Consider the following 27,994-nt stretch of genomic DNA (forward strand, 5'->3'; position numbering starts at 1 on the left):
AGCCCGGAGGCGCATGCGCGCTACTTCCCGCGCCGCTCAGAGTGACGCACGCTCCGGCTCTAGGCCTCAGCCTCCGCCCCGCCCCCCGGCACACGGCTCTCGCCCCGAGCCCCCGGCTACGTCCTCAGGGGGGGCTTCTCCAACGCCCCGTCCTCCACTTCGCCAACAGTAGAACTGGCTCAAGCGTGCAGACCCACCTCCCGTGCTCCCGTGGCGGCGGCGGTGGTGATGATGGGCCGGCGAGGACCAGGCCAATGGGCGGGATGTGAGGAGGCAGCGGTTGCCCGGGACCTACTTCCGGAGGACGGGCGGAAGTGGCTGCGGTGCCTGGCGGGAGGGGGGGACAGGAGCGCGAGGGGAGGGCCGGGCCACAGGGGGTCGAGGGGGTGGGGCCTGCTGGCGGCTGGGACCCGGCCCCGGCCTGGATCTGGAGCTGGGAGGGCCGAGGCTCCCAGCCGGGATCGGATGGGCGGGGTCCAGGTAAGGAGCCCGTGCGCCGAGGGACCGAGTCGCTGGCGCGGCGGAAGCGAGGGTTCGGAGTGCTGGGAGGGTCTCCGTGTCACTGTGCCGTGGGAACGCCGAGCGCCGAGCGCGGGGTTCGGAAGGGAAGGGTGGGAGGAGTTAAGTTCTTAGCGGGGGGTGTCCTGTGTCCGCCACGCCCCTACATGAAGAGGGGTGCGTGCTTGTGCGCGCGCGTGTGTCCGTATGTCTGTAAACTCACAGAGGCAGGGGCACCAAGGAGGACTCCCAGACTGAGAAATTGGGGCTTCTGCCAGCAGGACTCAGGCCTCAGATACTCCAGGAGAGTGCTCTCGGGAGTGGCCCTGGGAAGGAGTTTGAAAGAAATTGGGAATTACAGCCTTGGCATAGTTTCGGAAGCGGTGGGGGAAGGTGAGGGTTGCAGGGGATGCCTGTGGAAGGTGCCAGCATCTAGGTCTGGGTAGGATTCAGTCCCATTGACAGGAGGTAGGAGATTAAAACACTGAACCCCCGGAGAAGCTTGAGAGAGAGAGAGGATTAGTAAGTGGTGTTTTAGAACGTGGGACCTTATTTTCTGTATTTTTAGAGGACCGTCTTTCCACACTGACAGTACTTTTGGTTGCATGTCTGTTCTGAGAATAGTTAGGACCCAAGCACACATACACGTACGCTCAGAATGATGGGGCTACAGTTTGTGTATGAAGTATGTACTTTTTGTACAAATTGTGTGGAGTACTTAAAGAAGAGCGTTTGTTGGCTGAACACGGTCAAGGACTATAGTCAACATGGAGGTCTCAGAAATCCATGTGGGCATTGTTAGATTGGAGAGTGTCATAATGTTTAAATGTTCCACAGGTTCCCAGAGAAAGCCTCCTGGGCCATGTCGATGTTAAAGCCGGTTTCTTCTCCTGAGCCCCAGCAGAACACAAGTGGACCAGTGGATGATTTCTCTTGCTTGAGCAGGAGATGGCATAATACCTGGAATCTGCTTACCGTGAGCCTCTGAGCTTTAGAAGCCAGCTGGATGAAGGGATGTCATAACCGCCTGGAAGGGCCACGGAAATCAGCAGTGGGGGGGGAGGGGCCTGGACACACCCCTTCCCCCCCAGACTCCACCGGGTCAGGGTCCACCCGGCCATGGACTTTGGACCTGGATAAGTGGAGAGAAGCTGTGCTTTGGTGAATCTGATTCAGTTTGAAAATGGAGTATTAAGTGGGGGGCTTGATGATTTCCAGGGGAGCAACTGAGAGAAGAAAAGAAAGGTAAGTTTCTTCCTCCTTTCTCTCTTGGTGCCATGCTGTTACTGTGCAGGAGATGAGAATGGGGACAGTCTGGGAAGGCAGCCATGTCTGAAGTCAGGGCACCTCCTGTGCCCTGATGAAAAAGAACCTTATTCTGATGGTACAGAGGAAGCATCACCTCTACCTCTCTTTCAAGGGGCAGATATGACCCTAACCTGTCCCTTACTGAGGCTACAACAGATAGCTGGTAAAGGATTTGAGTGCTTGCAATTGTGAACTCAGATAGATGAGGTCAAGGAGAGCATGCAAGGCAATCGGGCTGCAGGGCTGTTGGATTAGGTGCCTTTCAAGGCCTTTCCACTAGTGAGCTAATAGGATTTCAGACCAGTCTGGACTGACCGAAATGGATTACTCACTCTGGCAGAGGCAGACTGCTTAGTTTTGGGAATCCGTTAACTAAGGGAGGGGTAGAGAGGGAGCTGGAGTAGGAAATGGCTAGATAACTTCCTAAATTGTCTCTCTGCCTTTTTCTCCAGTAAGGAAGCTGAGGTCTTGAACCCTCACGGAAAGAACAGAAACAGCTTGAGTTTGGGGAGCAGTAAAATTTGTGGTCTAGCTCCAACTTTCCTGTTCAGTGTGCAGACTGAGATACGTTAATCACCTTCTGTGCTGTTCTTGTCACACCAGACAATACTTCACTCAGGTTGCTACTAGGAACAAGCGGGAATAATTTTGGCTTTTGAAAGACCTTGTTCATATAAGACAGCCACATCAATTTTACTTGATTTCTTGTTTATTGTAATACATAGAAAAGCTCTGGATGAAAGTTCTGTTCTTTTATTGAATGAGCATGCTTGCCAGAGCCTTAAGCAGATATTTTTGTTTGTCTTTTGAGACAGAGTTTCTCTGTGTAACAGCCCTGACTGTCCTGGAACTCTCTTTGTGGACCAGGCTGTCCTCAAACTCACAGAGATCTACCTGCCTCTGCCTCCTGAGTACTGGGATTAAAGGTGTGCGCCACCACTGCCAACCTTAGCAGACATCTTATTTAAAGACCTTCCTGGCATTTGTTTCATCATGTTATGTAAAAGGTGAACAGTTTTAGGAAAGCTTAACTCAAGGGATCCTATCAGATACTGCATTGGCTCTGATGGCTCTCCACTCAGCTTTGCAGCGACTTCCTCTTGGGGATGTTTTAAGTCTCAAGGACCAATGAGAAGACCTAACCCAATTTCTTGGAATGGGTGCTGAACCTTTTTTCCTCTCTCAGATCCTTGTCTGCTCTTTCAGGTGCCAGGTGGCTCCAAACTGACATCTCTTGGGTTTTTATTTATATTCAGATTGTTCATAACCCAAGCAAGTTTGTTATTAGCTGTCTTTGTACCTGCCTGCTCCTTCTTTGAAAATTTCCCTACACCGAGTGCCTGCTTTTCCTAGTGATGATAAACAGCAAAGAGCAGGGGACACATGCACAGCGCCTGCATTTGAGGCAGCAGCATGTGGTGGCGAGGGCTAGGGTCATGAAGCCTGTAAGTCAGTTACAGAGGGACATCACATCCATTGAAAACAATGTCTGTTCTTCCTTGCCATAGGAGTCCCAGTCTTTTCTCACTGGCCTGAAGGCTGGGCAGTTCAGCCTGAGTAGGTCTTCTGGCTCTGAACTGTTGTTTCTCTTGTCTGAAGCTTGTCACGGCCCCCTTGGAGGCCAGGCTGCTGCATATGTATGAGTCTCAGTGTCGGTGTGTCATCTTCCCCAAATCTACTGAGCAAGTGCATGGCTACCAATCTTTGCTTATACACAGGTATCACAGTGATCTCTTTATGGCTATGTAATCCCCAAGATGCCTCCTGAGCCACCTTCAGAGCATGGTGTGTTCTGGAACTTTCCTTATCCTATGTGGAGTGCCTACAGCACCTCAAGTACTAAGGAGTTGGATTGCATTGACCAGTGTTCATGTCAATCAAAGTGTCCAGGCTGTTATCCAGCTTATCTCACTCTAAGGAAGCGCTCGGAGATTGTTTGCCTTGTTTGAGGAGGACCTATAGAAGCCCTGAGCAGGAAGAGCTCACCTAAGGGGTGTGGCATAAGCATATGCCACACCCCTTAACACTTGTGCAGTTGAGTGCTGAGTTGCCTTACAGCAGCCTCCAGGGAGAGAGAGAAACTCGGTGCCCTGACAGCCTCCCTGGTAAGTCATTTCCTCCTTAGTGTGAGCTAGAGTCTTTGACCTGCCAGAGCACTAGCTCTCCTGTCCCCTACTGATTCTTCTGCTAGACATTTCTCTCAAACTTTTTCACAGGGCCAGCAGATTGCTAGGGTACCACACTCAAGTGTTTAACAAGGCTGTTAGCCAGGAGATTTTACACTGAGTTTATTTATACCTTCCTTTATTCTAAAAGGAGTTGGAGGTGGCTAATGAAAAGATTTCATAGGCATTGCTTAGTGGTCTGTTGTTGACGAGCTGAGTTTCCGTATCGCTGTGTGGTTTGGGGCAGACATGTTAGGAGGAATGATAAAAGAAACTAAAACACGAGTTTAACACTTCCGTTTTGCTTCCTCTTATGTTTTTAAGTAAGGATCTGTCACAAATTCAGAGCATGAATTCTTTCCAAACTGCAAGCACTTTAGGGTATCTAGGCTGTAGTTTATAAGGGGCAAGTTCCTGGAATATTTTTTACTTTCCTTGTTAGTTTTTTGTTTTGTTTTGTTTTGTTTTGTTTTGTTTTGTTTTGTATGTGTGTGCTGGTAGAGTAGGCAGGCAAGTGTATTACCTTTTAATTCTCTGTTATCCTGAGACTAGATCTTCCTGTTTTTCCATTTGCACATAATCTGATCCCATGCTCATCCCCAGAGTCTCGACATCCAGCTCCTGTTTCTTCAGTTTTTCCCCAGTGCAACCTCTAGAGCCCAAGGCTTCATTACTGATACATTCTTGTTGCTTGGACCAAATGCTATCTATTCCGCCTGTTTAAAAACTCATACCATCTCAACTCCGTGTTCCTATCTTGGAGGGGGGTAGGCTTCTTGTGTTTGGCGACTATCTTGGAATATAAGCAAAGGACTGCAAAGATGGACATGGTGGTCAGTTGTGGTCTCCCCACCTGTTTCCTGTCTCACTGCCTTAGAAGGCCTGGGCTGCTCAGTCTTCCCATCTTAAGTACCCGTTATGTATGTGTTTTATCCAGGATGGTGATTTTAGCTCCCTATATTTTGGATCTAAGGACCGGTTTCCCAACTTTTTATACTTATAGAGAAGTTACATTTAGTTCTTTTTCCTAACACTTTGGCACTAAGTGTGAGGGCTGTAAGCACCTTAATTTGTTTTTATGGGAAGTAAGAAGAGGACCAAAGGTGTAGACAAACAGTGGCATTCTCTTTTTTTTTTTTTTGATTTTTTTCGAGACAGGGTTTCTCTGTGGTTTTGGAGCCTGTCCTGGAACTAGCTCTTGTAGACCAGGCTGGTCTCGAACTCACAGAGATCCGCCTGCCTCTGCCTCCTGAGTGCTGGGATTAAAGGCGTGCGCCACCACCGCCCGGCTCAGTGGCATTCTCTTGGCACATGCATGGGCTTGAGTTTCCTGTCACAGTCTGTGCAGTCAGCTAAACTGGAAATGGTGGGCATTCACTCACCACACCCACACCCAGTCCACTCCACTGACTGTCAGCCTTTCCTGTACTTGAGGGCAGGATTCCAACTGCTGCTATCAAGATTTCTCTGCTGCCCCACCGCGTTCCTGTCCCGTGGGCACAGAGCCGTCCCAGCAGTTCTCAAGGACACGTGGGTGCTAGGTTTGGAAGCTGGAATGCCTAAATCTAAAATCTGGCTAGGACTTATGACTTGACAGGAAATGTATACTTAACCCAAAGCCCCATACTTGTCTGCCGGAAGAGTGTACGGAGAGGTCAGGAGAACAGACTTGGAGGGAAGGGTGACTCTATACCTAGTGACTCCTTAGAATTTTAACTCCTCGCCTGCTTAAGGAGCCCTAAGAGTCCCAGACAGTGGGGTAAGAGATGGGTGGTGGGAGCTCAGGGTTATGCGAAGGGTCAGGTACAACAGGATGTGGGAGGGTGAGGTTGTGGTAGAGGTGAGTGAACAGTAGGGATTCCCAGATACCTCTTTGAATTCCAAAATGGCCCAGCCCTTGAAATCTGGCTTGCTCTGCGTGGCCTTTTACCCAGGACTCAGACCTCAGAAACTGCTCCAGGGCCACTGCTGACACCTAGGTCAGGCCCTGAAGTTCCTGGTTTGCTTTTTCCCTCCCCTTTCTCAGGCTGCTTGAGGCTCTGACTGTGGCATTCCTTGCTGAGCACGTAGGTCCCCCGGGGTTCTGATGAGTGCTTGTCTCCGCCCTCCTCAAACTCCTTCCAGGTTTCTTTTACTTTAAAATACCAAGGAATCCAGATCCAGGCACACGCCCCCTTTCACCTTTAGGGTTACTACAAAAGCCTCTGATTCTTTCCCTCCCTTGGGCTTAGGGCTTACACTATGCACAGGCCTATCTCTGGTTTCCCCACCCACAGAAGAAAAAAAAAAAAGAAAGAATCGAAATGACTGGCTCTGGCTCGCCTTGGGCAGCAGGTGTTTCCTCCCGGCTTCCCATTTTGCACCTAGTACTTGCTTGCACGCACTGCACTTCACCTCGCCTTTCTCCAGTTCAAACTCTGCAGCTTTCCTGGTTTGGGTATAGGCAATAGTTTCCAGGTTCTTCGTGTTGGGTTTGATGAACGCTCTACTTGGGAACGCTCCACCAAGTCCGCACCCCTCAAAGTCGGTAAAGCTCTAGACTCATGGGCTGGGCTGGATTAAGGGACACACTTGGGGAAAGTCTGTACTGGACGAGGCTGAGGGTGTGAGTGGGATCCGCATCTACACTGAGAGTTGTGACTAGGGAAAGGGCCCCAAACAAACATCTCCTCTACCACTGCCTTTCGAAGTTGGGAGACCGGGGGAAACCCGCTGTTTAGGTCTTGACGGGTGATCGGGAAGTCAGCAGAAGAGGCAGGCCCCAGAAGGAGGGGCCAGCGCGGACTCGCCCGTGGTAGGGCGGGGACCAACAGAGGGGGCTGAGGGAGCCCCGCCCCGCCCTCCCGGGGAAGGGCCACGTTGCCCGCTGGCAGGGCCCGGCGGGCGCCGCAGGAAGACCGGCGAGACGGGACGCGGCCGCTGGGTCTCGCCGGTCCGGAGCGAGCCTGGTTCCAGGCAGGGAGAGTTGGGAGTATCTGGTGAGTTGGGTCGGCGGATGCCGGCGTCCACGGTCCCAGGAGGACAGGAAGCTCGGCGGAGGGAGGCCGCGCGGCCAGGGGAGTCGGGTCTGAGTTCCGAGTATACCCGAAAGCCCGGGCTGTTGGAGCGGCGAGCGTGGCGGGCCCACCCGGGGCTGCGCAGCGCGCAGTCTCCCCCGCGCGGGATAGTGGGAACTTCGCGCTCAGCGGCAGGATTCCCGGCCTTTAGCTGGGGGGGGGGCGGCTTCTCCGGGAGGGGCTGTTGTGAAACTCGGTTGGAGGGCACTGCTACGGCGGGTCGGGGAGAGGTGGGGTCGCCTTGAGGGAGCAGGGGACTGGAATAGAAAGTGGGCTTTCTCCAAGCCTCATCCGTGTCTAGGCTTCATAAGTTACTAGGGCTTGTTTTTGCCTAGCCATAAAGAAAATTGACTCAATATTGATATGTAAATTGGCAAGAAAACTTTTCCCTGATCTCTTTGCTAATGTGTGTGAAACGGGGGGGGGGGCCAAGAGGTGCAAGTCCCCCATTTTACGAAATGTTCAGAGGGACTGGCCCACCCAATTGTCTCTATGGATGAGTGGCCTTAGCCCGAAGCTTCATTTTCATTAACCCTTGCTACTGTAATGGCTTTCGTGCTTAAGAACATCGTTGGCCCGTATTATTGTCTGACTATTTTAATACTATCAAGACGGGAAAATTATTGATTCTGGGGTCTTCCCATATTCAGTCACTACTACTTGATCTTTTTGGTTTTGTTTGTTTGTTTTTCGAGACAGGGTTTCTCCGTAGCTTTGGAGCTTGTACTGGAACTAGCTCTTGTAGACCAGGCTGGCCTCGAACTCACAGAGATCCGCCTGCCTCTGCCTCCCGAGTGCTGAAATTAAAGGCCACCACCGCCTGGCTGACTACTTGATCTTTTAGTGTGGAGATTGCTAATAATGGCGGCATTGCATCCCTGCTTATATTTCTCAGAAGGTTCCACCACAGTGTATTCAAACTCTGTGGCAGTTGCAGCAAATTAAACTAATTTTCTGCTTAGGACATCGGGAAATTGTCATTGTCATCCAGACATCAGGGACCTTGGAGATGACCAAAGTCAACTTGTCTGTTTACAGATGAGGAACTGATACAATGATTCATCAGGTTACTAGTTCAGGGGCTTTAGGGGCTTGCTGTTGCTGGGCTATGGGGCTTTCATGCTTTTGCTGTACCAGCATTGTATTTCTCTCTGACCTTTTCCCCCAGGTCTTATCCTCTACACCCTTGAATTATTTAGCATATCTACTCTGACTCCTTTTCAGTTCTTCCTTCCCTGTGAAGTTATTTAGCCTGGTACCTTATACAGAGTATAACAACCAGAAAGTAGTTCACTTAGCCATTGTCTGTGATGTGTTCTTCGTGCTCTGGATTTTTTAAGCTGTGCTTTTTATTTTTATTTATTTATTTATTTATTTTGGTTTTTCGAGACAGGGTTTCTCTGTGGCTTTGGAGCCTGTCCTGGAACTAGCTCTGTAGACCAGGCTGGTCTTGAACTCACAGAGATCCGCCTGCCTCTGCCTCCCGAGTGCTGGGATTAAAGGCGTGTGCCACCATCGCCCGGCTTAAGCTGTGCTTTTTAAAATAGTGGGCAAGGCAGAAAGAAATAGGAGGGACAGTTCAGTAACATTCCTTCCATCTTGATCCTTAAAAGCTAGGTATAGCATTTGCTTTCCTGATCCTGGTTGGAAGTTGACCGTTTCTGTTCACTTGTCGCTTAAGGAACACCTTTGGCAGAGAGGGGGCAAGCATGGGTGGAATCGACCTTAGAGGCTAGATGCGGAAGTGCAAGCTTGTCATAGCAGAACTCTGCTTGTTATACCTGCTGTCTTGGAGCTTTTGGAAAGAACACATTATGGTGTTCCAGCCAGCTCTCCAGCCACTGTCCCAGTTAAGGTCAACATCAGACTACTGACGTGTTAAGAAAATGACCATCTACAGGAGCCTAGCCCTCAGCATTTGAGTCTTCCAGCCCAAGGTCCTGACAAATGGCAGAGACAGGTCCTTCCCTCTGCCCCATTTTCTAAATTCTTCAACTATTGACGTTGGGTGAAGGAATAAATGATTGTTACAGTTTTAAGGCAATAAGTTAAGTTAACAAAAACTTCTGATAAGAAATGGGTGAGAGTAGAGCAGTCTTTAAAGTCTGGGCTGGGTCTCGAGTGTAGCAGGTAGAGAGGGGCACTCGCCCTGCTTATCAGAGATTGTGTTCCATTTTCTCATTTAAGTACAGTCTGCCGTAATGAATCACCCCAAACTTAGTGGACTTTGTTGTTGCATTCAGATATAGCTGGTTCCTTTCCATCCTTAGTGGTTAGTTCTAGCAGTGAGCGGGAATGCTAGCTGAGCTTGTCAGCTGGAACACCTTGGATGTCCTGTCTTGCTATGCAGCCCAGATTAGTCTTGAACTTCCGGCATTTCTCTTGCCTCTGTTGCCTGAGTGCTGAGATTACAGGTGTGCTCCATCGTACCCAGCAGTCTTGTCTTTTAGGGATAACTTAAAGGAGCCATAGGTCGCCTCAGAATCACAGGGAAGGTATATGGACCCTCCCCTATGGAGGAAGAAGAGCCATCATTTTGAATGAAGAGTTTCCAGAAGGGGAGATGTGGCAGTCCTCTGTGGAAAGTTCGGTTCTTCACTTTTGCTGCTGTTTTCACCTTCATTCTCTATGGACTCGTTAATAGCACACGTGGTCCTTCATGCAGCCTCTCAAGACTTTGCACATGTCCAAGCACTGTAGGCAGGTGGAGAGGACATGGAGCCTCTTTTCCTAAGGAGTGAGATGAGAGCTAAGGAAGGGATGATCTCAGATTCTCTCACACTGTGGAGAGAGTGCGGAGGAAGAGTAGTCACAGGGAGGTTTGGTTGTATGTGTCTGGGATGTTTCATATGCCTAGAGAACGTGAATGTTTTTAGGTGTACTGGTGTGCGGAAGCAGTTACTGGGGAAGGACCCAGTCCTAAGGCTCTTGTGGGATCCATGTCATTCATGGTAGAAATGTGATTACAGAAGGATGCACATCAGCTGTGAAGCCCATTTCTGTTGTTGGGGGGTCACCACCCAGCTCCCAAATAAATCACACATGGAGGCTTATTTTTTTCCTGGGCTTAGCTTGGCTTATTTCTAGCCAGCTTTTCTTAACTTAGATGATTCTGTCTATGTTTTGCCTCTGGGCTTTTATCTTTATTCTGTATACCTTTCTTCTTACTCCATGGCTTGTTCTGTAGCCAGGTGGCTGCCCCCTGATGTCCTCTTCTTTTTTCACTCCTCCACCTTTTTCTTCCCAGATTTCTCCCATTCTCTCTGCCTGTCAGCCCCACCTATTCTTTCTCCTGCCTCGCTATTGGCTGTTAAGATCTTTATTAGACCAATCAGGTGTTTTAGACAGGCAAAGTAACACAGCTTCACAGACTTAAACTAATGCAACATAAAAGAATGCAATACACTTTTGTATCATTAAAACAAATGATCCACAACATAAACTTAACACATTTTTGTCAAACTAAGGAATTTGAATTTCTTCCATGTGGATAGTGGCAGCCTCTCTTAATTTTACTGTGTCCAAGTATCTCCTGCTACCAGAGGTTGTTTAGAGAGAAGCCACAGGTAGGTCACTTCAGCTGGGGAACTACCAGGGATTCCAGATTAACAGGTTAAAGGGGTTGAGGGCTTGAAATAAGAATGGTGATGAATGGGGAACTGTTTCAACCCTTGGCATAACTCTGAAGCTTTTAGGGCTAGCCATGTTTTTGAAGTTAGAATCTAGTACCGAGTGGGGAGTTGTTCATGAGCCCTCACCCCTAACTGAGGAGCTGTTGACAGCCACTGGCTTGGGGAGGAGAAAGAATGAGTTTTCTTTAAAGGTGTGACTTCTGCTAGGTCATCCATGTTCCAGTGGATGGCTCCATACCCATGAGTCTATGGGCTTCACAAATGGAAGTGCAAAACAAGAGGAGTTAAGGGTGGGTTTGGACCTTGGATGTCTTTGTTGTGTGTGTGTGACAGAAACTGTGATCAAAATATTACTGTATGATATTCTCAAAAAACTCTTAAGAATAGTGCATGATAATCCACTATGTTCATTTCTGTAGCAAAAATGTGAGTAGACACTCAAGTGGGGTAGAGAATATAAACAGCCCCATATTAGATTAGATCCAATGCCACCAAATGTGGAGCTGTGAGATTTTCTTGTCGAATGAGTTTAGGAAACTGTTTGTCAGTGCGTTTTGGATTGGAAATAGCAGTGGAGGGATTGTGCATATGTGTGGTGTCCACACCGAAGACACTTAGGTTGCATGCACATTGCATGCTGAAGTTTGTAGTTTGGCAGTGCGTGGAGCTGATCCAATCCTTGTGTTGCCTTTTGCTGGATTCACTGGCATGGACAGTGATAGGGAGGTGGACTATCATGATCTGAAGACATCAAAGATATCTTGACATTTATTTTGTTGTATAGCTGGTACTGGTCTAAATGTGCTATGGATTGTCTCACTAATTCTTAAAGCAGCATACTGAGGTATTCCATGATCGTTTCTATCTTAGAGGTGAGAAAATTGAGTCTTAGAGATGTAGAAAAATACAGGATGATGCCGAGCATTGCTTCTTGTCTGACTTTATGCACGTCTGCTGTGTCCTTCTTATGGTGCCTGAAAGGACTCAGGAGCTTGTCCATCCTGCCAGCCAAGGTCTGAATTGGATCACACCTCCAAATATGGCAGCTGCCGTAGAGGGCATCACTTGTGGTCAGTGTGCATTCATGGAAAAAGGGCCAAAAGGAAAAATGGCTGAGCGTGCCTTCTGCCTGTGCTTCTAGTACCTCAGACCACACCCTAATGGGCTAGTATCTAAAAGGCTATTGCCTGAATGAATTCCCACAACAGGAATTGTGCTCTTCATGGCAAAACAAGCAAGTGCTGTTGAAGAGTTCATATGGTAGGGCTGGGAAGGAGGGCAGGAAGGAACCAAGAGCCTGAGAGAGGTTTTCCTGTGAGCCATCCAGCCACTCGAAATGTTTGTAGACTTGCTAAAAATCCTGCTGACAAGCAGTCCTGACTTGCTTTGATCTGCATGCTAGTGGGTGCATTGCACCTAGTTCGACATCTAGAGAAAATGAAAAGTCATTTGAAGGTGATTTCTTGAGGGTTTGCCACCAGCCTGAAAATGTGTAGGTAGGTTTTGAAGTGTCTCATTGACAATTCAGGGACAGTCCACTCCCCTATTCCAGAAGATAGCACTTAAGTTAATGAAGTTCTGTCTCTTTGTCTTTCTCCCATCCTTTTGTATTAAAGCCTTTTCCTGCTTAGACACTTACTTAGAAGGCAGGAAGATAGGGGTACCCTGAAATCCTGGCCATTAGAATATAGGGAAAGTTTCAACATTGACCATGTTTGGAAGGGGAGTAAAGGAGAACCTGGCAACTGGTACATCTCAACTCTCCCAAGAAACTAGTATAATGAAGTAGGGATGTAATGCCACAGCTGAGTGGAAATGACCTAAGGTTTCTGTGAATATTGGCATTCTAGGAACTGCGGGGGCAGACGGGCTTGGGGCGACAGGACCCAGATCACAGGGCTGTAGAGAGTAGATCTGGAACCTAAGGTTTTGAGCTAGGATAGAGAATGGAGGTGTAAGTGCAGCGAAGGGTCAGTGAGACCATGGCCTTTTCTTGTGTCCTTACCCCTTGAAAAGCCTGGCAGGAGCAGGTATGCAGTTGAGAGATTCAAGGTAAAACTGGTCAGTCAGCTTTATTCCCCTTACAGAATGTGCCCAGCTAGGACATTCGTTAATGGATGAAGTTATTCAGATGGAGTCCACATTGCCTTATTTTATTTATTAAAGAAATTTTATTTAGAAACAGTTTTTACAAAAAAGTTTCGGGTATGAAAATGGCCCTCCAGAGTGTAACTCAGATAATCACGTTCATGTGCTGCTGAGGGTGTGCCCCATTCAACCTGTGCAACGGTGCTGCTTCCTGTTCCTGCATCCCTTTGCCTCTAAGTATTTCAATTGGGGTGCTCTCTTGCGTACCTTAATAGATACCAGTTATTATATCTACTTTAACTTACTGTCTAGATCAGTTTTACTTTGTATGATTAGTATCTTAAAATTTTTTTAAATTTTATTTTTTGTATTTTATGTGAATGAATGTTTTGCTTACTTCTACATGTGCATTCATGGTACTTTCAAAGATTAAAAGGTGTCAAATCCCCTGGAACTGGAGTTGTGGATGGTTGTGAGCCACCTTGTGAGTGCTGATATCTGAACCCTGGTCCTCTGCCAAACCAACCACTGAGACATCTTCAGCCTTTAGTGTCTTTTTTGTAAGAGTTTTATTGACATATAATTGACACACAATAAACCACATGTTTAAAAAGTAGTTTGTTTTGATATATATATATATATATCCATAAAATGATTACTATAATCAACATGATAATCAAGACAATAAACATATCCACTCACCCCAAAATTTACTGACGTCCTCCAGCCCCAGATTGAGAGCTTCAGTTCTTCAGTGGTCACTAAGAGACTTGAGACAGGTTTTGATTTTTTTGTCAGTTTCATGAGTAGTATTTAATTTTCATTTTGCTTATGCTTGAAGTTGAACATTTTCTGATATGTGTAAGGACTATGTGTTTCTTATGAGCTACCTTTATTGGCTCATTTTCTATAGAATTGTTTGCCCCTTTTTCCTCTGTTATTTGAAGTCTTCCCCTAGTGTGATAATGTGTGTCAGTGATTGATGCTGCAGAAGTGCTCAGTCCATTCTCTTTCCTTATGCTCTTTCTACCCATGTAAAAGTCTTTCAAGTAAGGAAAAACATCAATTTGCTTTTGTTGCACCAAGAGTCAAACCTAGAAAGCCTTCCTCAGCCACCCATATTTCCTCCTAGACTTCAGTTGTTGGTTTGCTTGTTTTGTTTTTAATTTGTTTGAATTTCTGGTGTACTTGGAAATTATCCATATATAGATATAATTTTACACCTATATTTTTCCAAATTCCTGTATAATAGTTATAGTCTTGTTCTGTTCCATTGCATAGTCTACTTATTTATTACACAGTCTAATTGCAGACTTTTAGTAATTATTATTTTGATATCTCATTGAACAAGTCCCTCCACCACTCTTTTTCGCAAATATTCCTGTTTGTCTCCATACAAAAGCAGATTTATTGAATTTTTGATGGTCCAGTGTAATTCAAGTAAAAGGATGTTGAAGTATTTTACGTTTTTTTAGGAATTGTAATTTTGTTTCATACAGGCTTTTGAATGTTTAAGTTTATCTTTAAATATTTGTTTTCATAGATTTTGCATAGGATTTTTATCTCCATTACTTCTAATTACTTTTTGTGGCTCTGAAGGCCATTGCACACTAGTATGTTAGTGGTTTTTGCCATTGACTGCTGTGTAACTGTTTCTAGAAACCCGCACAGCATCAGCAAACAGATAGTTTTGCTTCAGTCTTCAGTTGTTTCACTTGTATTGGCTGACTAATAACCACTGAGATTGTGGGCAGCATGACTTTAAGATTAATATAATTACTATTTTCTTTTCTTTTTTTCTTGGTTTTTCCAGACAGGGTTTCTCTATGTAGCCCTGGCTGTTTCTGGAACTAGCTTTATAGACCATGCTGGCCTCAAACTCGAGATCTGCCTGCCCTTTCCTCCCAAGTGCTGGAGTTAAAGGCATGTGCTGCCACATCCAGCCCCTCTTCTATTTTCAAGTTGTTGTTTTGTTGTTGGTATGTTACCACAATACTATCAACAGGAGCTGGGTAATGCTCCATTGTATATCTATAGCACATTTTGTGTGTCTGTTGGTCTGTCACCGACTCTGACGCTGATTCCATAACTTGAATATTGTAGGCAGTGCCTCCATAAACACGAGTGTTGTTGGCAGTCTGGTGTTATTTCTGATATCATTGTATTAAACAGAATAACCAAACACAGAAAGACAAATATTCTCCTTCGTTGTGTTTCCTTACTAAGTCAGGTGTGATATTTGATTTTTAAAAAATTTATTTTAGGATAGTTTGACTTGAAGAATGGGGGTTAAATGGTCTTACCTCTCCCTCCTTCTGAACTAGACTCTGGCTGAAAGACAGAAAATGAGATCTGGCTGGTAGGGAACCAGGAGGGAGTGAGTGAGTGAGTGAGTGAGTGAGTGAGTGAGTGCGTGCGTGCCTGCCTGCCTGCCTGCCTGCCTGCCTGCCTGCCTGCCTGCCTGCCTGCCTGCCTGCCTGCCTTCCTTCCTTCCTTCCTTCCTTCCTTCCTTCCTTCCTTCCTTCCTTCCTTCCTTCCTTCCTTCCTTCCTTCCTGTCCTATCCCACTACCCTCATTTTCTGCCTCATTTTGAAGCGGAGAGCATGCCGTCCTGATCCTGCAGTCTGCCTCCTTGCTTCCCCCTTTTCCTTAGTTACTCCCTGTGCCCTTCCTCCCCACTGTGGCATGTGGGATTATACATACTTGAGGTAACAGTTGGTTTTCTCTCTCCTCTTTAGGTTCATGGCTTCTTCCTAATCTCAGCGTGGAAGAATCAACCCTTAGATTGGGAAAGTGAGCCAGGCAAGCCCAAGGCAGCCTTGAGCCCTCCCCTTGACTGCCCTCCCCTGTGGGGGCCAGGATGCTGAAGAAGCAGTCTGCAGGGCTTGTGCTTTGGGGTGCTATTATCTTTGTGGGCTGGAATGCCCTACTGCTCCTCTTCTTCTGGACACGCCCAGCACCTGGCAGGCTACCCTCAGACATTGCTCTTGATGACGACCCCGCCAGCCTCTCCCGTGAGGTGATCCGCCTGGCTGAGGATGCTGAGGTAGAGTTGGAACGGCAGCGGGGACTGTTGCAGCAAATCAGGGATCATCATGCTTTATGGAACCAGAGGTGGAAAGTGCCCACTGTGGCCCCTCCAGCCTGGCCTCGTGTGCCTGTGACCCCCTCACCAACAGTGATCCCCATCCTGGTCATTGCCTGTGACCGCAGCACTGTCCGGCGCTGCCTGGATAAGTTGTTGCACTATCGGCCTTCAGCTGAGCGTTTCCCCATCATCGTCAGCCAGGACTGTGGGCACGAGGAGACAGCACAGGTCATTGCTTCCTATGGCAGTGCTATCACACACATCCGGCAGCCAGACCTGAGTAACATTGCTGTACAGCCAGACCACCGCAAGTTCCAGGGTTACTACAAGATCGCCAGGCACTACCGCTGGGCACTGGGTCAGATCTTCAACAAGTTCAAGTTCCCAGCAGTTGTAGTTGTGGAGGATGATCTGGAGGTGGCACCAGACTTTTTTGAGTACTTCCAGGCCACCTATCCACTGCTGAGAACAGACCCCTCCCTTTGGTGTGTGTCTGCTTGGAATGACAACGGCAAGGAACAGATGGTAGACTCGAGCAAACCTGAGCTGCTCTATCGAACAGACTTTTTTCCTGGCCTAGGCTGGCTGCTGTTGGCTGAGCTGTGGGCAGAGCTGGAACCCAAGTGGCCCAAGGCCTTCTGGGACGACTGGATGCGCAGACCTGAGCAGCGGAAGGGACGGGCCTGTATTCGGCCAGAAATTTCGAGAACAATGACCTTTGGCCGCAAGGGTGTAAGCCATGGGCAGTTCTTTGACCAGCATCTTAAGTTCATCAAGCTGAACCAGCAGTTCGTGTCCTTCACCCAGCTGGATTTGTCGTACCTGCAGCAGGAGGCCTATGACCGGGATTTCCTTGCCCGTGTCTATGGTGCCCCCCAGCTACAGGTGGAGAAAGTGAGGACCAATGATCAGAAGGAACTGGGAGAGGTGCGGGTACAGTACACTAGCAGAGACAGCTTCAAGGCCTTTGCTAAGGCCCTGGGTGTCATGGATGACCTCAAGTCCGGTGTCCCCAGGGCTGGCTATCGGGGCATTGTTACTTTCCAGTTCCGGGGCCGGCGTGTCCATCTGGCACCCCCACAGACCTGGGGTGGCTATGATCCTAGCTGGAATTAGCACCTGCCTTTCCCTGCTGGGTCTCCTTGGCGTACCATGAGCTGAGACAGGCCTGCAGTCCCTGGGCTATACCGTCCTGTCAGCGTTTCCCTCTTGGGTCTATAATCTTTCTATTTCTGTGCCCCCCTCCCCAGTGGCATTCTAGTGCACAAACCATGATGAGGGTTATACTCCTGTTATCAGGAGAACTATTGTGTGGTGTATTTGGTGATACTGAACAAGAAACCACTGTGTGGTATGGGGAGGCTTGGGCTTGTTGGGGCCAGGGTGTTCTCTCGAAGGGCATCTGCGGAGAGCTTGGCAGCTCTAGCTCTCTTGCCAGGCCTGTTGACCCTGACCTGGCTTCTGTCAGAACATGAACCCACCTTATATACCTATTCTCCCTTTCTTCACCTTCCCCCAGTGTGGGGCGAGGTTATGGAAGAAGGAATGGGTTTGTGGCCAAATGAGACTAACCAAAGGGGCTCCACTCTCAGGGTCAGATTGGAGTTGTTGGGGTGCCAGGGGCCACTGCCTCCTGGCCTCTCTTCCTGCTGACTCTCTAATGTTCTTCTCCTGCAGCACAGCAGCTTGTGGTTGGGAGATGGGAGGTGGAAAGGGAGAGCAATTTCTGTGCTAGGGCCAGCTGTCGGGAAAGCCCGTACTTGGGCACCCCTCCTTTCTGGAAGTCAGTTCTCTCTGTATCTGTTAGGAGGAGTTGGTGCCAGCCTGGTGGGAGACAGTGGGCTGACTTCTGTGCCTCTTTTCCCCTGGGGTTTGGTGTAGAGGCTCCTCCCTGAGGGCTAGCCCCTGGTGGCCATCTCAGAGCAAAGTATCCCAGGACATCTCTGGCCCCAAACCAGCTTCTGTCCTGCCTTCCTAAGCATTCCCACATCTCCCCCCGCCAAGCTGCAGGTAGCAGGTTGGAGAGAAATTTGTGTGTTTTTGTTTGTTGCCTGACCTTAGTTTCATGGAAGAAAAATGAAATCTACAGAATTATTTTCAAAAATAAAGTAAAGGCTGAATTGTCTGAATTTCCTGTCTGTGTCCTAGGAAAGAAGGCAAAAATGGTGGAGGGGCCAAGGGGAGGGAGCGAAGTCTACGGGAAGAACCAGGCAGGTGAGAGAGCAAGAGGACAGTAGAAGGACAGAAAACGAGAGCAGGGTAGCTGCGACTAGGGGAGGGCAAGGGACAGCTAGGAAGGGGACCAGGTGGGGTAGCCAGGCTGGCTTGTGGGGAGGCCCCCGGCTGCAGGCCTGCTGTTAATCTTCACGTTGGTTAGCAAGTGGGTCTGGGAGCGCTCTGCAGAAAGCACGGCGTCTCAACCCTCCTAGGGCTGTCTCGTGGCATGTGCCCTTGGCTCACTCGGGCAGTGTCTACTGGGCACCTCAGCAAGCTGCCCATGAGTCCAGGGTTTGCAGATATAGGGCAGGCTCTGCAGTGGCAGTGGCACTTAAGACTCTGGATTGTGGCCTCAGTGACAGCCAGAGCAAATCTGTCCCACCCTCAGTCACAGTCAGTGCACTCTGGAAAAAGTTTCATTCCCTGCTAGTGTGGGTGCGTGTGTGTTCATGTTTGTGTAGATACACGTGTGCACTTTTATGGAGTCCAAAGGTCAACCTCATGTCACTCAAAATACTGTCTCTGTTACTTTCCCACTGGCAGAGAACTTACCCATTACGCCAGGCTGGTGACCACCGAGCCCCAGGAGTCCACCAGTCTACCTCAGTGCTGCGACAACTGGCCTTTTTACGTGGGTTCTAGCAGTTCAACCTAGGTCCTCTTGTACAGCAAGTTATTTGTTAGCTGAGAGCTACCTCCCCAGTCCAAATATTTTACAAAACGATTTCTTAAAACCTTGGATCTTACTGAATGACAGTCAAATTTGGATCTGGCCAGTTTTGGTAGAGATCACTGGGTAAGCTCTGTCCAGAAGGGAAGAAGGAGGAGCTAGTGACTTTGGTTTTGGGCTCAGGAGTGCAGGCTAAAACGATGGACCCCTCTTCGCTCGTCTTGAACTTTTACATTGGTTGTGTCTCCCCTTGCTGCTCTGAGATGAATTATTTAACTCTGATCTTGAAAGGAGATAGTCCATTGTTTGTAGCTGCAGATGCAGGGCCGAGAGAGGAGACACATCATCTCTGACCATTGAGTGGGGAGTAGTTTGGACTTCATGTTGTTAGCACTTAATGCATTTAGCAGCCTCTGGCCAAATGCTTTGTTCTGAACACTGGCAGGATTGTGTTGCTGCTGTTTACCAGTGGAGAAGCAGGCACAATAGGGGTGAACTTGATCGGGGGTGCTTGGGGCAGACCCAGGATTTGAATGGAGTGTGCTGTAAAGAACTTAGCTACGGAACCAGTCCATTTTATCCTTCAGTGCCTTCACCCCTCCCCAGCCTCATCTGGCCCCACGGCAGACCGTGATACCAGGCTGCCCTGGATCGTGGGTATTTTAGCGTGAGTCCAGGAAGTACAGAGCAGGAAAAAGCAATGGGATGATTTGAAGCCCACTAAAGCTGTGCAGAGGCTTAAGAAGAACAGCCTGGCTTCTCAGGTTTTCCTCGAAATGAAGAGTCCCTTTTTGAGGTCTCTTCATATTCTGTTTGCTTTTGAAGTGTGCCCCAAAGCGTTAGCTTTCTGCTTTGAGGGTCATGTGTGTATAGTTGACAGGATCCCTGATGCTTTTGTGGATAACAAGGGGGTGCGCCAGCTGGAAAGCACTGTGGTGTTAAACGTAGAGTTGTCTTCTCTTACAGTTCAGAGATTCCACAGTCATCCCAGGTCACCTGCCTCGGGGCTTTGCTGTGGTTCCGCTTTTGTTCCTATTCAGCACCCCTTGGTCCGCCCACTGCCATTCCTCCTTATGCCCGCCCTTCGCTCATGACTCTGAGGGCTCAGGACCACTATCTTTGTCTTCCCTATGGCCTCACCCTCTCTAGGTCACGTTGAGAGTCACCCCAGTGTAGACAGATGTATTGGGTGTAGTCTCTGTGACAAGGCTTCAAGTCTTCAGTAGACTTCAGCTCGTTTCCGTTTGGTCCCTGTCGGGTGGGTTGCCAGGAGAACTGAACCTCTTAGGAAAGACCAGGAGGGCGGGAGTAAGAGGATAATTACAGCACTTGATTGAAAATCTTACTTTAAGAATGTCGTCTCCCCTTTATTCCATATTTGTTTTAGGAAATCAAAACAGATTACAGTAATATCCATGCCTCTACCAGATTTATATTGTGGTGCAGGATCCTACCAGACTTCTTTTGCACACAAATAGAACATTTATCAAAAATTCATAAAATTCTGCAAATACTTAGCTTATATAAGTTTACGTAACTAATAAGTTTATGTAACATAATGTTAGCCTCATTTTTAAGAAATATGGGTCTCAGATTTCTAGGTGGGAGTTCTGCAGCATCAGGTTTTCTACTCAACACTTGGCTAGCCTGGGCACATCTCAAGGAGTTTGTTTGAAGCAGAGGTTAGAGGCCCCTTTCAGGTCAGAGATCCAGAGGCTCAGAGACCAAACATGGTGGTATAGATTATCTGTAGCGCCCGTACGTGAGCCGGGACTTAAAAACACACACACATAGACAGAGACACGGGGACACGGGTCATCCTTGATACAAGAATGCCAACTTTATTGTGCTCTAGGGAAGCTTATATAGGGATCCTTAACTGATAGCCACGCCCCAGCACTCAGGATCTTTCAGCTGCAGGCCTCACCAGAACCCACTCCCCTGCCATCAGGGTCTCGTGCTCAGAACAGCTGTAGACACAGGTAAACAAGTTGTTTTGCTCAGTTCACTCCAGCAGGCAAAGGGTCTGAGGCAGACAAAGTCAAGGGGCCAGGGGTCTGCAGCAGGTGATGGGCCTGACCGAACGAACCCTGCACCAGGCCCGTTATCTGCATGTCTTACTCTGGAGAAGACAGACCTCGGAGCCTGCCAGAATTTCCTCCTGTGAGATCAGTATCTTCTGGAAGGTTATGAAGATGAATTAATGTCTGGAAGCAACATGAAGACAGTCCCGTGGAAACCTTTTGTTTTCTTTCCTGGTGCTCACCTTGGTCCCCCTGCTTTGTTTCGCGTGGGTCTAAAGGAAGTTGAGTGGCCATCTTAGAGGCTGTGGACATGAGGACCATGTGGTACTGAAGTCGGAGTGCTTTGCCTCGCTGCCTCCCCTCGCTCATTTAAAGTCTGGCTCTCTCTACTAAAACATAAATGACTCAGAACTAGAGTTAGCTGCAAACAACAGGAAATTTGGATCTAAAGAAATGAGCGATAGGGGCTGGCGAGATGGCTGATCAGTTTAAAGAGTGTATACTGCAATGCAATAGGACCCAAGTTCAGTTCCTAGCCTGTACATCAGGCAGCTTACAACCACTGGCAGCTCCAGTTCCACGGACTCTGACCTCATGCTTCCTGGGGCTTGTGGTACATAGACATACAACAGGCACAGACACGCAACTAAAAATTTTTAAAGAGAGGTAGGTGATGTAGAGCTGGCTTGGTGCCTTCTGATGTCATCAGAGCCTCAGATGCATGTTGGTCTCACCCTCCTTAGCATGAAGCTTCCATTCTAGGTGTTACTCCTTGACTACAAGAGTTCCAGCCATCACCCAGGTTAGGCTGGAAGAAGGGAAGACAGGCTAAAGAAGGGCCATTCCATTTCTGGGAACCTGAAGTCAGTGCCTGGTCACAGGTCCGTGGCCACAAACAGAACACAGACATGCTCTCGGCAAAGGAGACAGTCAGAGTAACTGCCAGCTAAACTGATTTTTAGTTAAACTAGGATTCTTGTTACTGAGGAGAAGGGACTGTAAGGCCTGCAAGACTAGAGCCAGTCACGGGGGGGGGGGGAGGGAGAAGGTTTATCCATGTAGCCGTGGCTGTCCTGGAACTCTCTGTAGACCTGGCTGACTTCAAACTCAGAGATCTGCCAGCCTCTGCCTCCCGAGTTCTGGGATTAAAGGCGTGCGCCACCACCACCCAGCTAAGAGTAGCATTCTTCAAGACCACACCCATCTAAGAAGTGCTGATTGACAGGCACAGGCAGATGGAGGAAGGAATCATTTTCAACACGGCTGTAGGCTCTCCATCCAAGATGGACCTAGGCATCAGGAAGGAGTCAAGGCAAAGGGAGGCCAAATAGTTCTTCACAGACTGACACACATTCCATTCGTTAGAACTTAGCCCAGCCCGGGTCTCTTAGTCACAGGTAGAGTAGGAAATGGAGTCTCCGCTTGACTACAGTGTGTTCAGCTAACGCTCTTACTTAGGGCAGGCATAGGTGGGGTGGGATGGTTAATGGCCAGGCAGTATTCGTGAGTATGGAGATATGGTACCTTTGTTATATTTCAAGGTTTCTATTTAAGAAAAAGAACTCAGGCCCTGAAAACTCACCAAGACCCTCCATACCTTCCCAGAGGAAACCACCAATTAGCAGACACTGTGGGAACCGCTGCCTCCATCCTGCAGGCACGGCTGCAACTGAAGTCCAGCTCCGTGTATGCAGAGTTAGGTTATTGAAGGTACATTATTAGTCCCTCTGTGTCATCATGTGACAGTAGTAGACACAGATGGTCTATGAAGTAGAGGCTTATTTTGGCTCATGGTCTGCAAGTTTCAAGTCTAAGACGGGCCATTCTGCTGGCTGGTTGGCAGGATGCCTGTCTGTGTGAGTAGCCACATCCCCAGCTCGGAAGAAGATAGATGAGATGAGCCTGGGTCCTACAGCTCCAAGTGACCATAGATCTCCCACAGACTCCATCACTGTCCAGACACCACTCTGGGAACCAAGCCTGTCCCCCTAGGGCTTCCGGAGGGAATTCGACCTTCAGCTACAACAATAGCAAAGCTGCTTGGTTTGCTTAGAGTCTTGGACTGAAAGCTGTGCTGTAAGAAATCCCACTTCCCTGAGAGCATCTCGCACTGGCGAGGCCAGATGGGATGGCTGGCGGGCAGCAGCTGCAGCTCCTGTGAGGGAAACTGTCCTCGATATCCCATCCCGTGGAGCCTTCAGAGACCCCAAGCTCGGGCTGACATCGAGCTGCAGCTTGGTGGGAAGCAACAATTACCTGGCCAAGCCCTTCCTCAAATTTCTAACCCAGGAGTAGCAAAATCAGGTCTTAGTTTTAGTTACTAAGTTTTTGAAAGTCGTTAATAAGTGAAAATAGTCACTGGTCGGAATTCTTGGCTGTTGTGTTCTGTCCTTGAAATGGAGAAGTCTTCGCAACCAGAATGGAATGCTTAAGCAAATATTTTGAGGATAAGAATTTCCAAATGCATACTCAGTACTACCCAAGGGTGAGTATGGTGTTTGTTCTATTACTAGGTAGGAGTTATCTTTGGATTAAAGGGTATGAATATTATTTTATTCACCCCCCAACTTTTTCCAATTTTATATTTGAAGTATTTTTCAAGTTTTTATCATGAAAATTGAAATCCACAGGAAAATTGGGGGATTAGTGCCAAGGAGATGTACATTTCTTCTCCAGAGATAATGTAAGAATTAATACTTTGTCACGTGCATCTACGTGCGCATTACACACACCCTTTTATCTTCCCATCGGATAGGTTATTGGGCAAATCTTTTAAAACTAATGGCTTAAGTTACATCTGGGGTCACGGGCTTCTCTGGGATTTTCACACATTTATGCCGTTAGACTTTGTTCTTAGTCACCCGCGTTCTCTGCCTCACCCCCACATCCGCTCTGCCCTCCGCTTCCAAACAGTTCTTCCGCTTTCATGGCCCCCTATTTCAGCGCTCCTCACCCTCTAGGTCACAACTCCCTTGGGGGGCGGGGGTGTGTGTCAAATGGCCCTTTCACGGGGGACTCATATCAGATCTCCTGCATATCAGATATTTGCATGACAATTCATAACAGCAGCAAAATTACAATCATGAAGTAGCAATAAACTAATTTTGTGGTTGGGGGTTATCACAACACGAGGAACTGTTGTATTAAAGGGTCACAGCACTGGGGAGGTGGAGAACCAGGGACTTGTTACTCTCACTTCCCTCCCCAGGAGGTCACTTCCTCTTTTCTTAGATCACAGTCCCCTTTCTGCTTTCTGCACACACAAATCAAGGTTCCCTCTATGAGAGGAAACATGGTATTTTTCTTTCTGCGTCTGGCTCTTTTTCGGTTGCGTAACAATCTCCAGCTGTTGACTCCACTCTGTGTCATGGTTTAACTTTTTCCCTACAGCTGATAAAATTCCTCTGTTTCTGCACCCCTCCCCTTTTCCTCCTGTGTTCATCTGATGGACGGGCGTCTAGGCTGTCTCATTTCTCAGTTATCGTAGGTGCTGCAGCAACAAACGTCCCTGCGGTGTGACGACACAGAATCCTTCAGGCACACGTCCAGGAGTGACGCCGTTGGGCCATATTTTTATTCTATTTTCAATAGTTTCAGTAGCATCTATATCGACCGCTAGAATGACTCCAGCTCACTCCCACAAGCTCTGTATAAGGTCCTGTCTCCCCCCACCCCCCGATCTCTTTTCCTGGTGGTAAGATGGATATCAAAGAAGTTTTATGTTGCATTTCCCGCTGCCTAAGGATGTTGAGGTTTCAAACACTTTGAAGTATTTGCTGGTCATTTGAGTCTTCTTTAGAGTAGTATCTATTAAGATCATCACCCCATTTATGGATTGGATGATGGTGGGCTGTTAATTTTCATCAATTATTTATAAATATTTTTATCAATCATATAAGTAATGTGTTAATTGCTCTGCCATCGTAAAATGTAGGAAATTAGAAAGAAAAAAACTCATTAATAATTTCACTTCCTAGATTACTTTTTTCCCCTAGATTAATTTTTAATCTAGGTGTACTGTGTGCTCCATTTGATCTTCATTAGGCAAGAGTGTCCTCTAGTGGTAATTGGTAAAATTGCACTAGATGGGAATTTTTCTTTGCAAGGTCTCATGGTTGTACTGATTGATTAGACTTGAGTTCCTAAAACTGATGAATCCCGCTGACCACATCCAGGCTTCCACCCATTATAACGGCTGCCTGTCTCTGCTCCTGTCCGGTAGCTCTGTACTTCAGTCAGGTGACCCACACATTGAAGTCAACACCTTTCCTCCCCAGCTGGCAGATGTCTCGGATTTTCCTAGGTTCTTTCCATCTTCCTTCAGTTTGTCCTTCTTGTTCCTTCCTCCAGTTACATCTTGTCTTATATACATGTCCTGCCTTCTAGGACTTCTGATACAATTTTCTCTTGATATTTTTTTATCCTACCAACTTTGGCTTCATTGCAAATTAGCACACTCGAGCATCTGCATTTAAATAACAAAGTCTCTATAATACTTTAAAAATAGAAGATTTTTAAAATTAAGAACAATAAAAAGACCCTACACATAGCACTGGAAACTGTTGTTTGTGAAGACACAGGCAGGAAGCTACACACTTCTGTAAGCAGTATTTCTATACCTCTCCAGGCAGTTCAGACAGCAACCACACGTCACACACGCTGGGTCAACTGTGCCTCACTCCATTGATATGCACGAGTAAGAACAATTCCTTCTCTTGGGATGAATGAATAAAGTTATTGTAGTTGAGACAAACCTGTCAGGAAGAAGTAAGTGGGGACATTTGTCTCTGTGGCGAGCATGTGGTGAGCCAGACTGAAGAAGAGAGCCGGCATTTGGACATTTAGAAAAGGGGAGGTGTCGATCCAGGGCAGCCTGGAGTGCAGCCGCAAGACAGAACTGGGTGGATCTCAGGGTTTGGGGTCAGTGATCTTATCACTGTGCCATAGACAGCTGCTTCTCAAGAGCCTCGCGCCGGGAAAGGTGAAATGTCTTCAAGGCCCTTTCTCACCCGGCACATCCGAGAACTGTGCTGTGACTGGCTTGTGAAATAAGATGACCTCTAGCTCAAATCCTACAGTGGCAGCCAGTGGAATTTTCCAGGACCAGGATGAGATGGAGTATGGTGTTGAATAAAAATGCAGTGATGTGTTCGATGGAGGATGTTAGAAATTTTATATGAGAGACGGAGGTAGATTCTTATCTGCCATATTTATAATTTTCTCACATCTCTGTGGTAAATGACTTAATGCTTTGAAAACCTGTTTTCTCTGAACACATAGCAACAATGTATAAATAAGAAAGAAGAAACCCTGTCTTGAAAAACCAAAAGAAGAAGAAGAAAGAAGAAGAAGAAAAAGAAGAAGAAGAAGAAGAAGAAGAAGAAGAAGAAGAAGAAGAAGAAGAAGAAGAAGAAGAAGAAGAAGAAGAAGGAAAGAAAGAAAGATAGACATGTCTTTGCTGAAGCTGAAGTATAGTAATAAAAAAAAAGTATTCAGGGCTGGAGAGATGGCTCAGAGGTTAAGAGCACTGACTGCTCTTCCAGAGGTCCCGAGTTCAATTCCCAGCAACCACATGGTGGCTCACAGCCATATGTAATATGAGATCTGGTGCCCTCTTCTGGCATGCAAGCAAACATGGAAGGAATGTTGTATACATAATAAATAAATAAATCTTTTGGGGAAAAAAAGTATCCAGAGGGACTGGAGAGATGGCTCAGAGGTTAAGAGCACTGGCTGCTCTTCCAAAGGTCCTGAGTTCAGTTCCCAGCAACCACATGGTGGCTCACAGCCATCTGTAATGAGATCTGGCGCCCTCTTCTGGCCTGCATGCAGACATGCAGACAGAACACTATATATAATAAATAAATACTTTTTTTAAAAAAAAAAAATCCAGAACAAACATACATGATAATGGCACCTGGGACTTGCTCCTCATGTCCAGGAGACAGTGGACTAGCATCTTCAAAACGTTCAGAAAATTAATCTGCTTTCCTAAATTTTATATTTGGCCAAAATTGTATGTGTTAGTAAAGATAAATGCATAAATCATTTCACATGAATAATATCTAAGGGACTTTGTTTCCATAGATTCTCAATAAAAGAAACAGTTGAGGTTAAAATGGCCACAATACATGAAGTACAAATATATTTTACAGAAAGAAGGGGCTGGAATTTAAAACAATAGCAAGCATAGTTACTAGCCCGTAGGGAAATTTTCTTAGCCAGTGCATGTAAAACTCCCTGTCGCTTTGTTTAATGTGGCAAGTGAAGCTAACACTCCCAATGAGAACAAGGGAGACCGGAAACAGCTATTTGAATAAATATTATGCATTAAAAGTCCTATTGGGATGATGATAGTAATGACAATTGTTAGAAATATGTATGTTGGGCATCTCTAATCTGAAAATTCAAAGTCCAAGCACTCCGAAATCCAAATCTTTTTCTCTATAACCTAGACTGTGCTGGAACTCACTATATAACAGGCCGGCCTGGAATTCAGGGTCCTCCTGCCTCTGCCTCCCAGATGCTAGGCTTACAGACAGATCTATGCTACTAACTCAAAAACATTCTATCAACATGATACCACAAATGGGGAATTCTGCAACTGACCTCATATGAAGGATCACAGTCAAAACATAGGTACATTAAACATATGCACATATGTTCATCTATACATACATGTATATCTGCCTTCAGTGTATCTATGTGCAGGACATATATGAAATAGTAGGCTTGGGTCCCATCGAGAGTGTGGGGGCAATTCGGAAGTATCTGTGGTTCCAAACATTTTGGATAATATTAAGCATTGTCTGTGCTTTGGACTGTGGTGCCCCTCACCCAGATTCCCGTGGCCTTCTCGGCGCAGGTTGTGGGTGGCCACTTAGAAGTTCAGTGGGCAAAGCTTCTCTCGGGAAGCAGGACAACACTATGTCAAGGTGCCAGCAGAAGGGTAGGCTGGGAGAACCAGGTGACAAAGGTGGCCTCCTGGCGGCGAGGCTTAAAGGACAACTTGGAACTTTTTCCTGAGGATTCCCTGGCCACCATCTGTAGTCCTACCAGTTTGACCATACATTGTCCTGCTTCCACGCTGACCCAGCCCTAGACCTCACACCTGGTTTGCCTTTCTGGCCTCTTCAGAACCTCATAACCACACACATCCTGGATGTTTCCTTATAGCTTGGCAGGTAGACAGCAACTGAAGGGTTCCAAAATAAACAAACACAAACAACAACAACAAAACCCACATCT

General features: G+C 47.3%; 1 protein-coding gene across 4 annotated transcripts; it reads left to right on the plus strand.

Annotated features, from left to right (window-relative positions):
• The first annotated feature begins 387 nt into the window (after positions 1–387).
• Positions 388–17,960, plus strand: Mgat1 (alpha-1,3-mannosyl-glycoprotein 2-beta-N-acetylglucosaminyltransferase). 4 transcript variants are annotated; one of them, XM_057774972.1, is made up of 3 exons: positions 388–480; positions 1,336–1,743; positions 15,486–17,960. In XM_057774972.1, exon 3 carries the CDS (start codon positions 15,608–15,610, stop codon positions 16,949–16,951), a length of 1,344 nt encoding a protein of 447 aa, XP_057630955.1. In that variant the 5' UTR covers positions 388–480; positions 1,336–1,743; positions 15,486–15,607; the 3' UTR covers positions 16,952–17,960. The 4 variants fall into 4 exon arrangements, with proteins under 4 accessions (XP_057630955.1, XP_057630957.1, XP_057630956.1 ...); XM_057774974.1 differs by lacking the exon at positions 388–480 and adding an exon at positions 545–891; XM_057774973.1 differs by lacking the exon at positions 388–480 and having other exon boundaries at positions 908–1,743.
• The last annotated feature ends 10,034 nt before the right edge of the window (positions 17,961–27,994 follow it).

Source organism: Chionomys nivalis, chromosome 7 (genome assembly GCF_950005125.1).
Source record: "Chionomys nivalis chromosome 7, mChiNiv1.1, whole genome shotgun sequence".
NCBI classification, from domain to species: Eukaryota; Metazoa; Chordata; class Mammalia; order Rodentia; family Cricetidae; genus Chionomys; species Chionomys nivalis.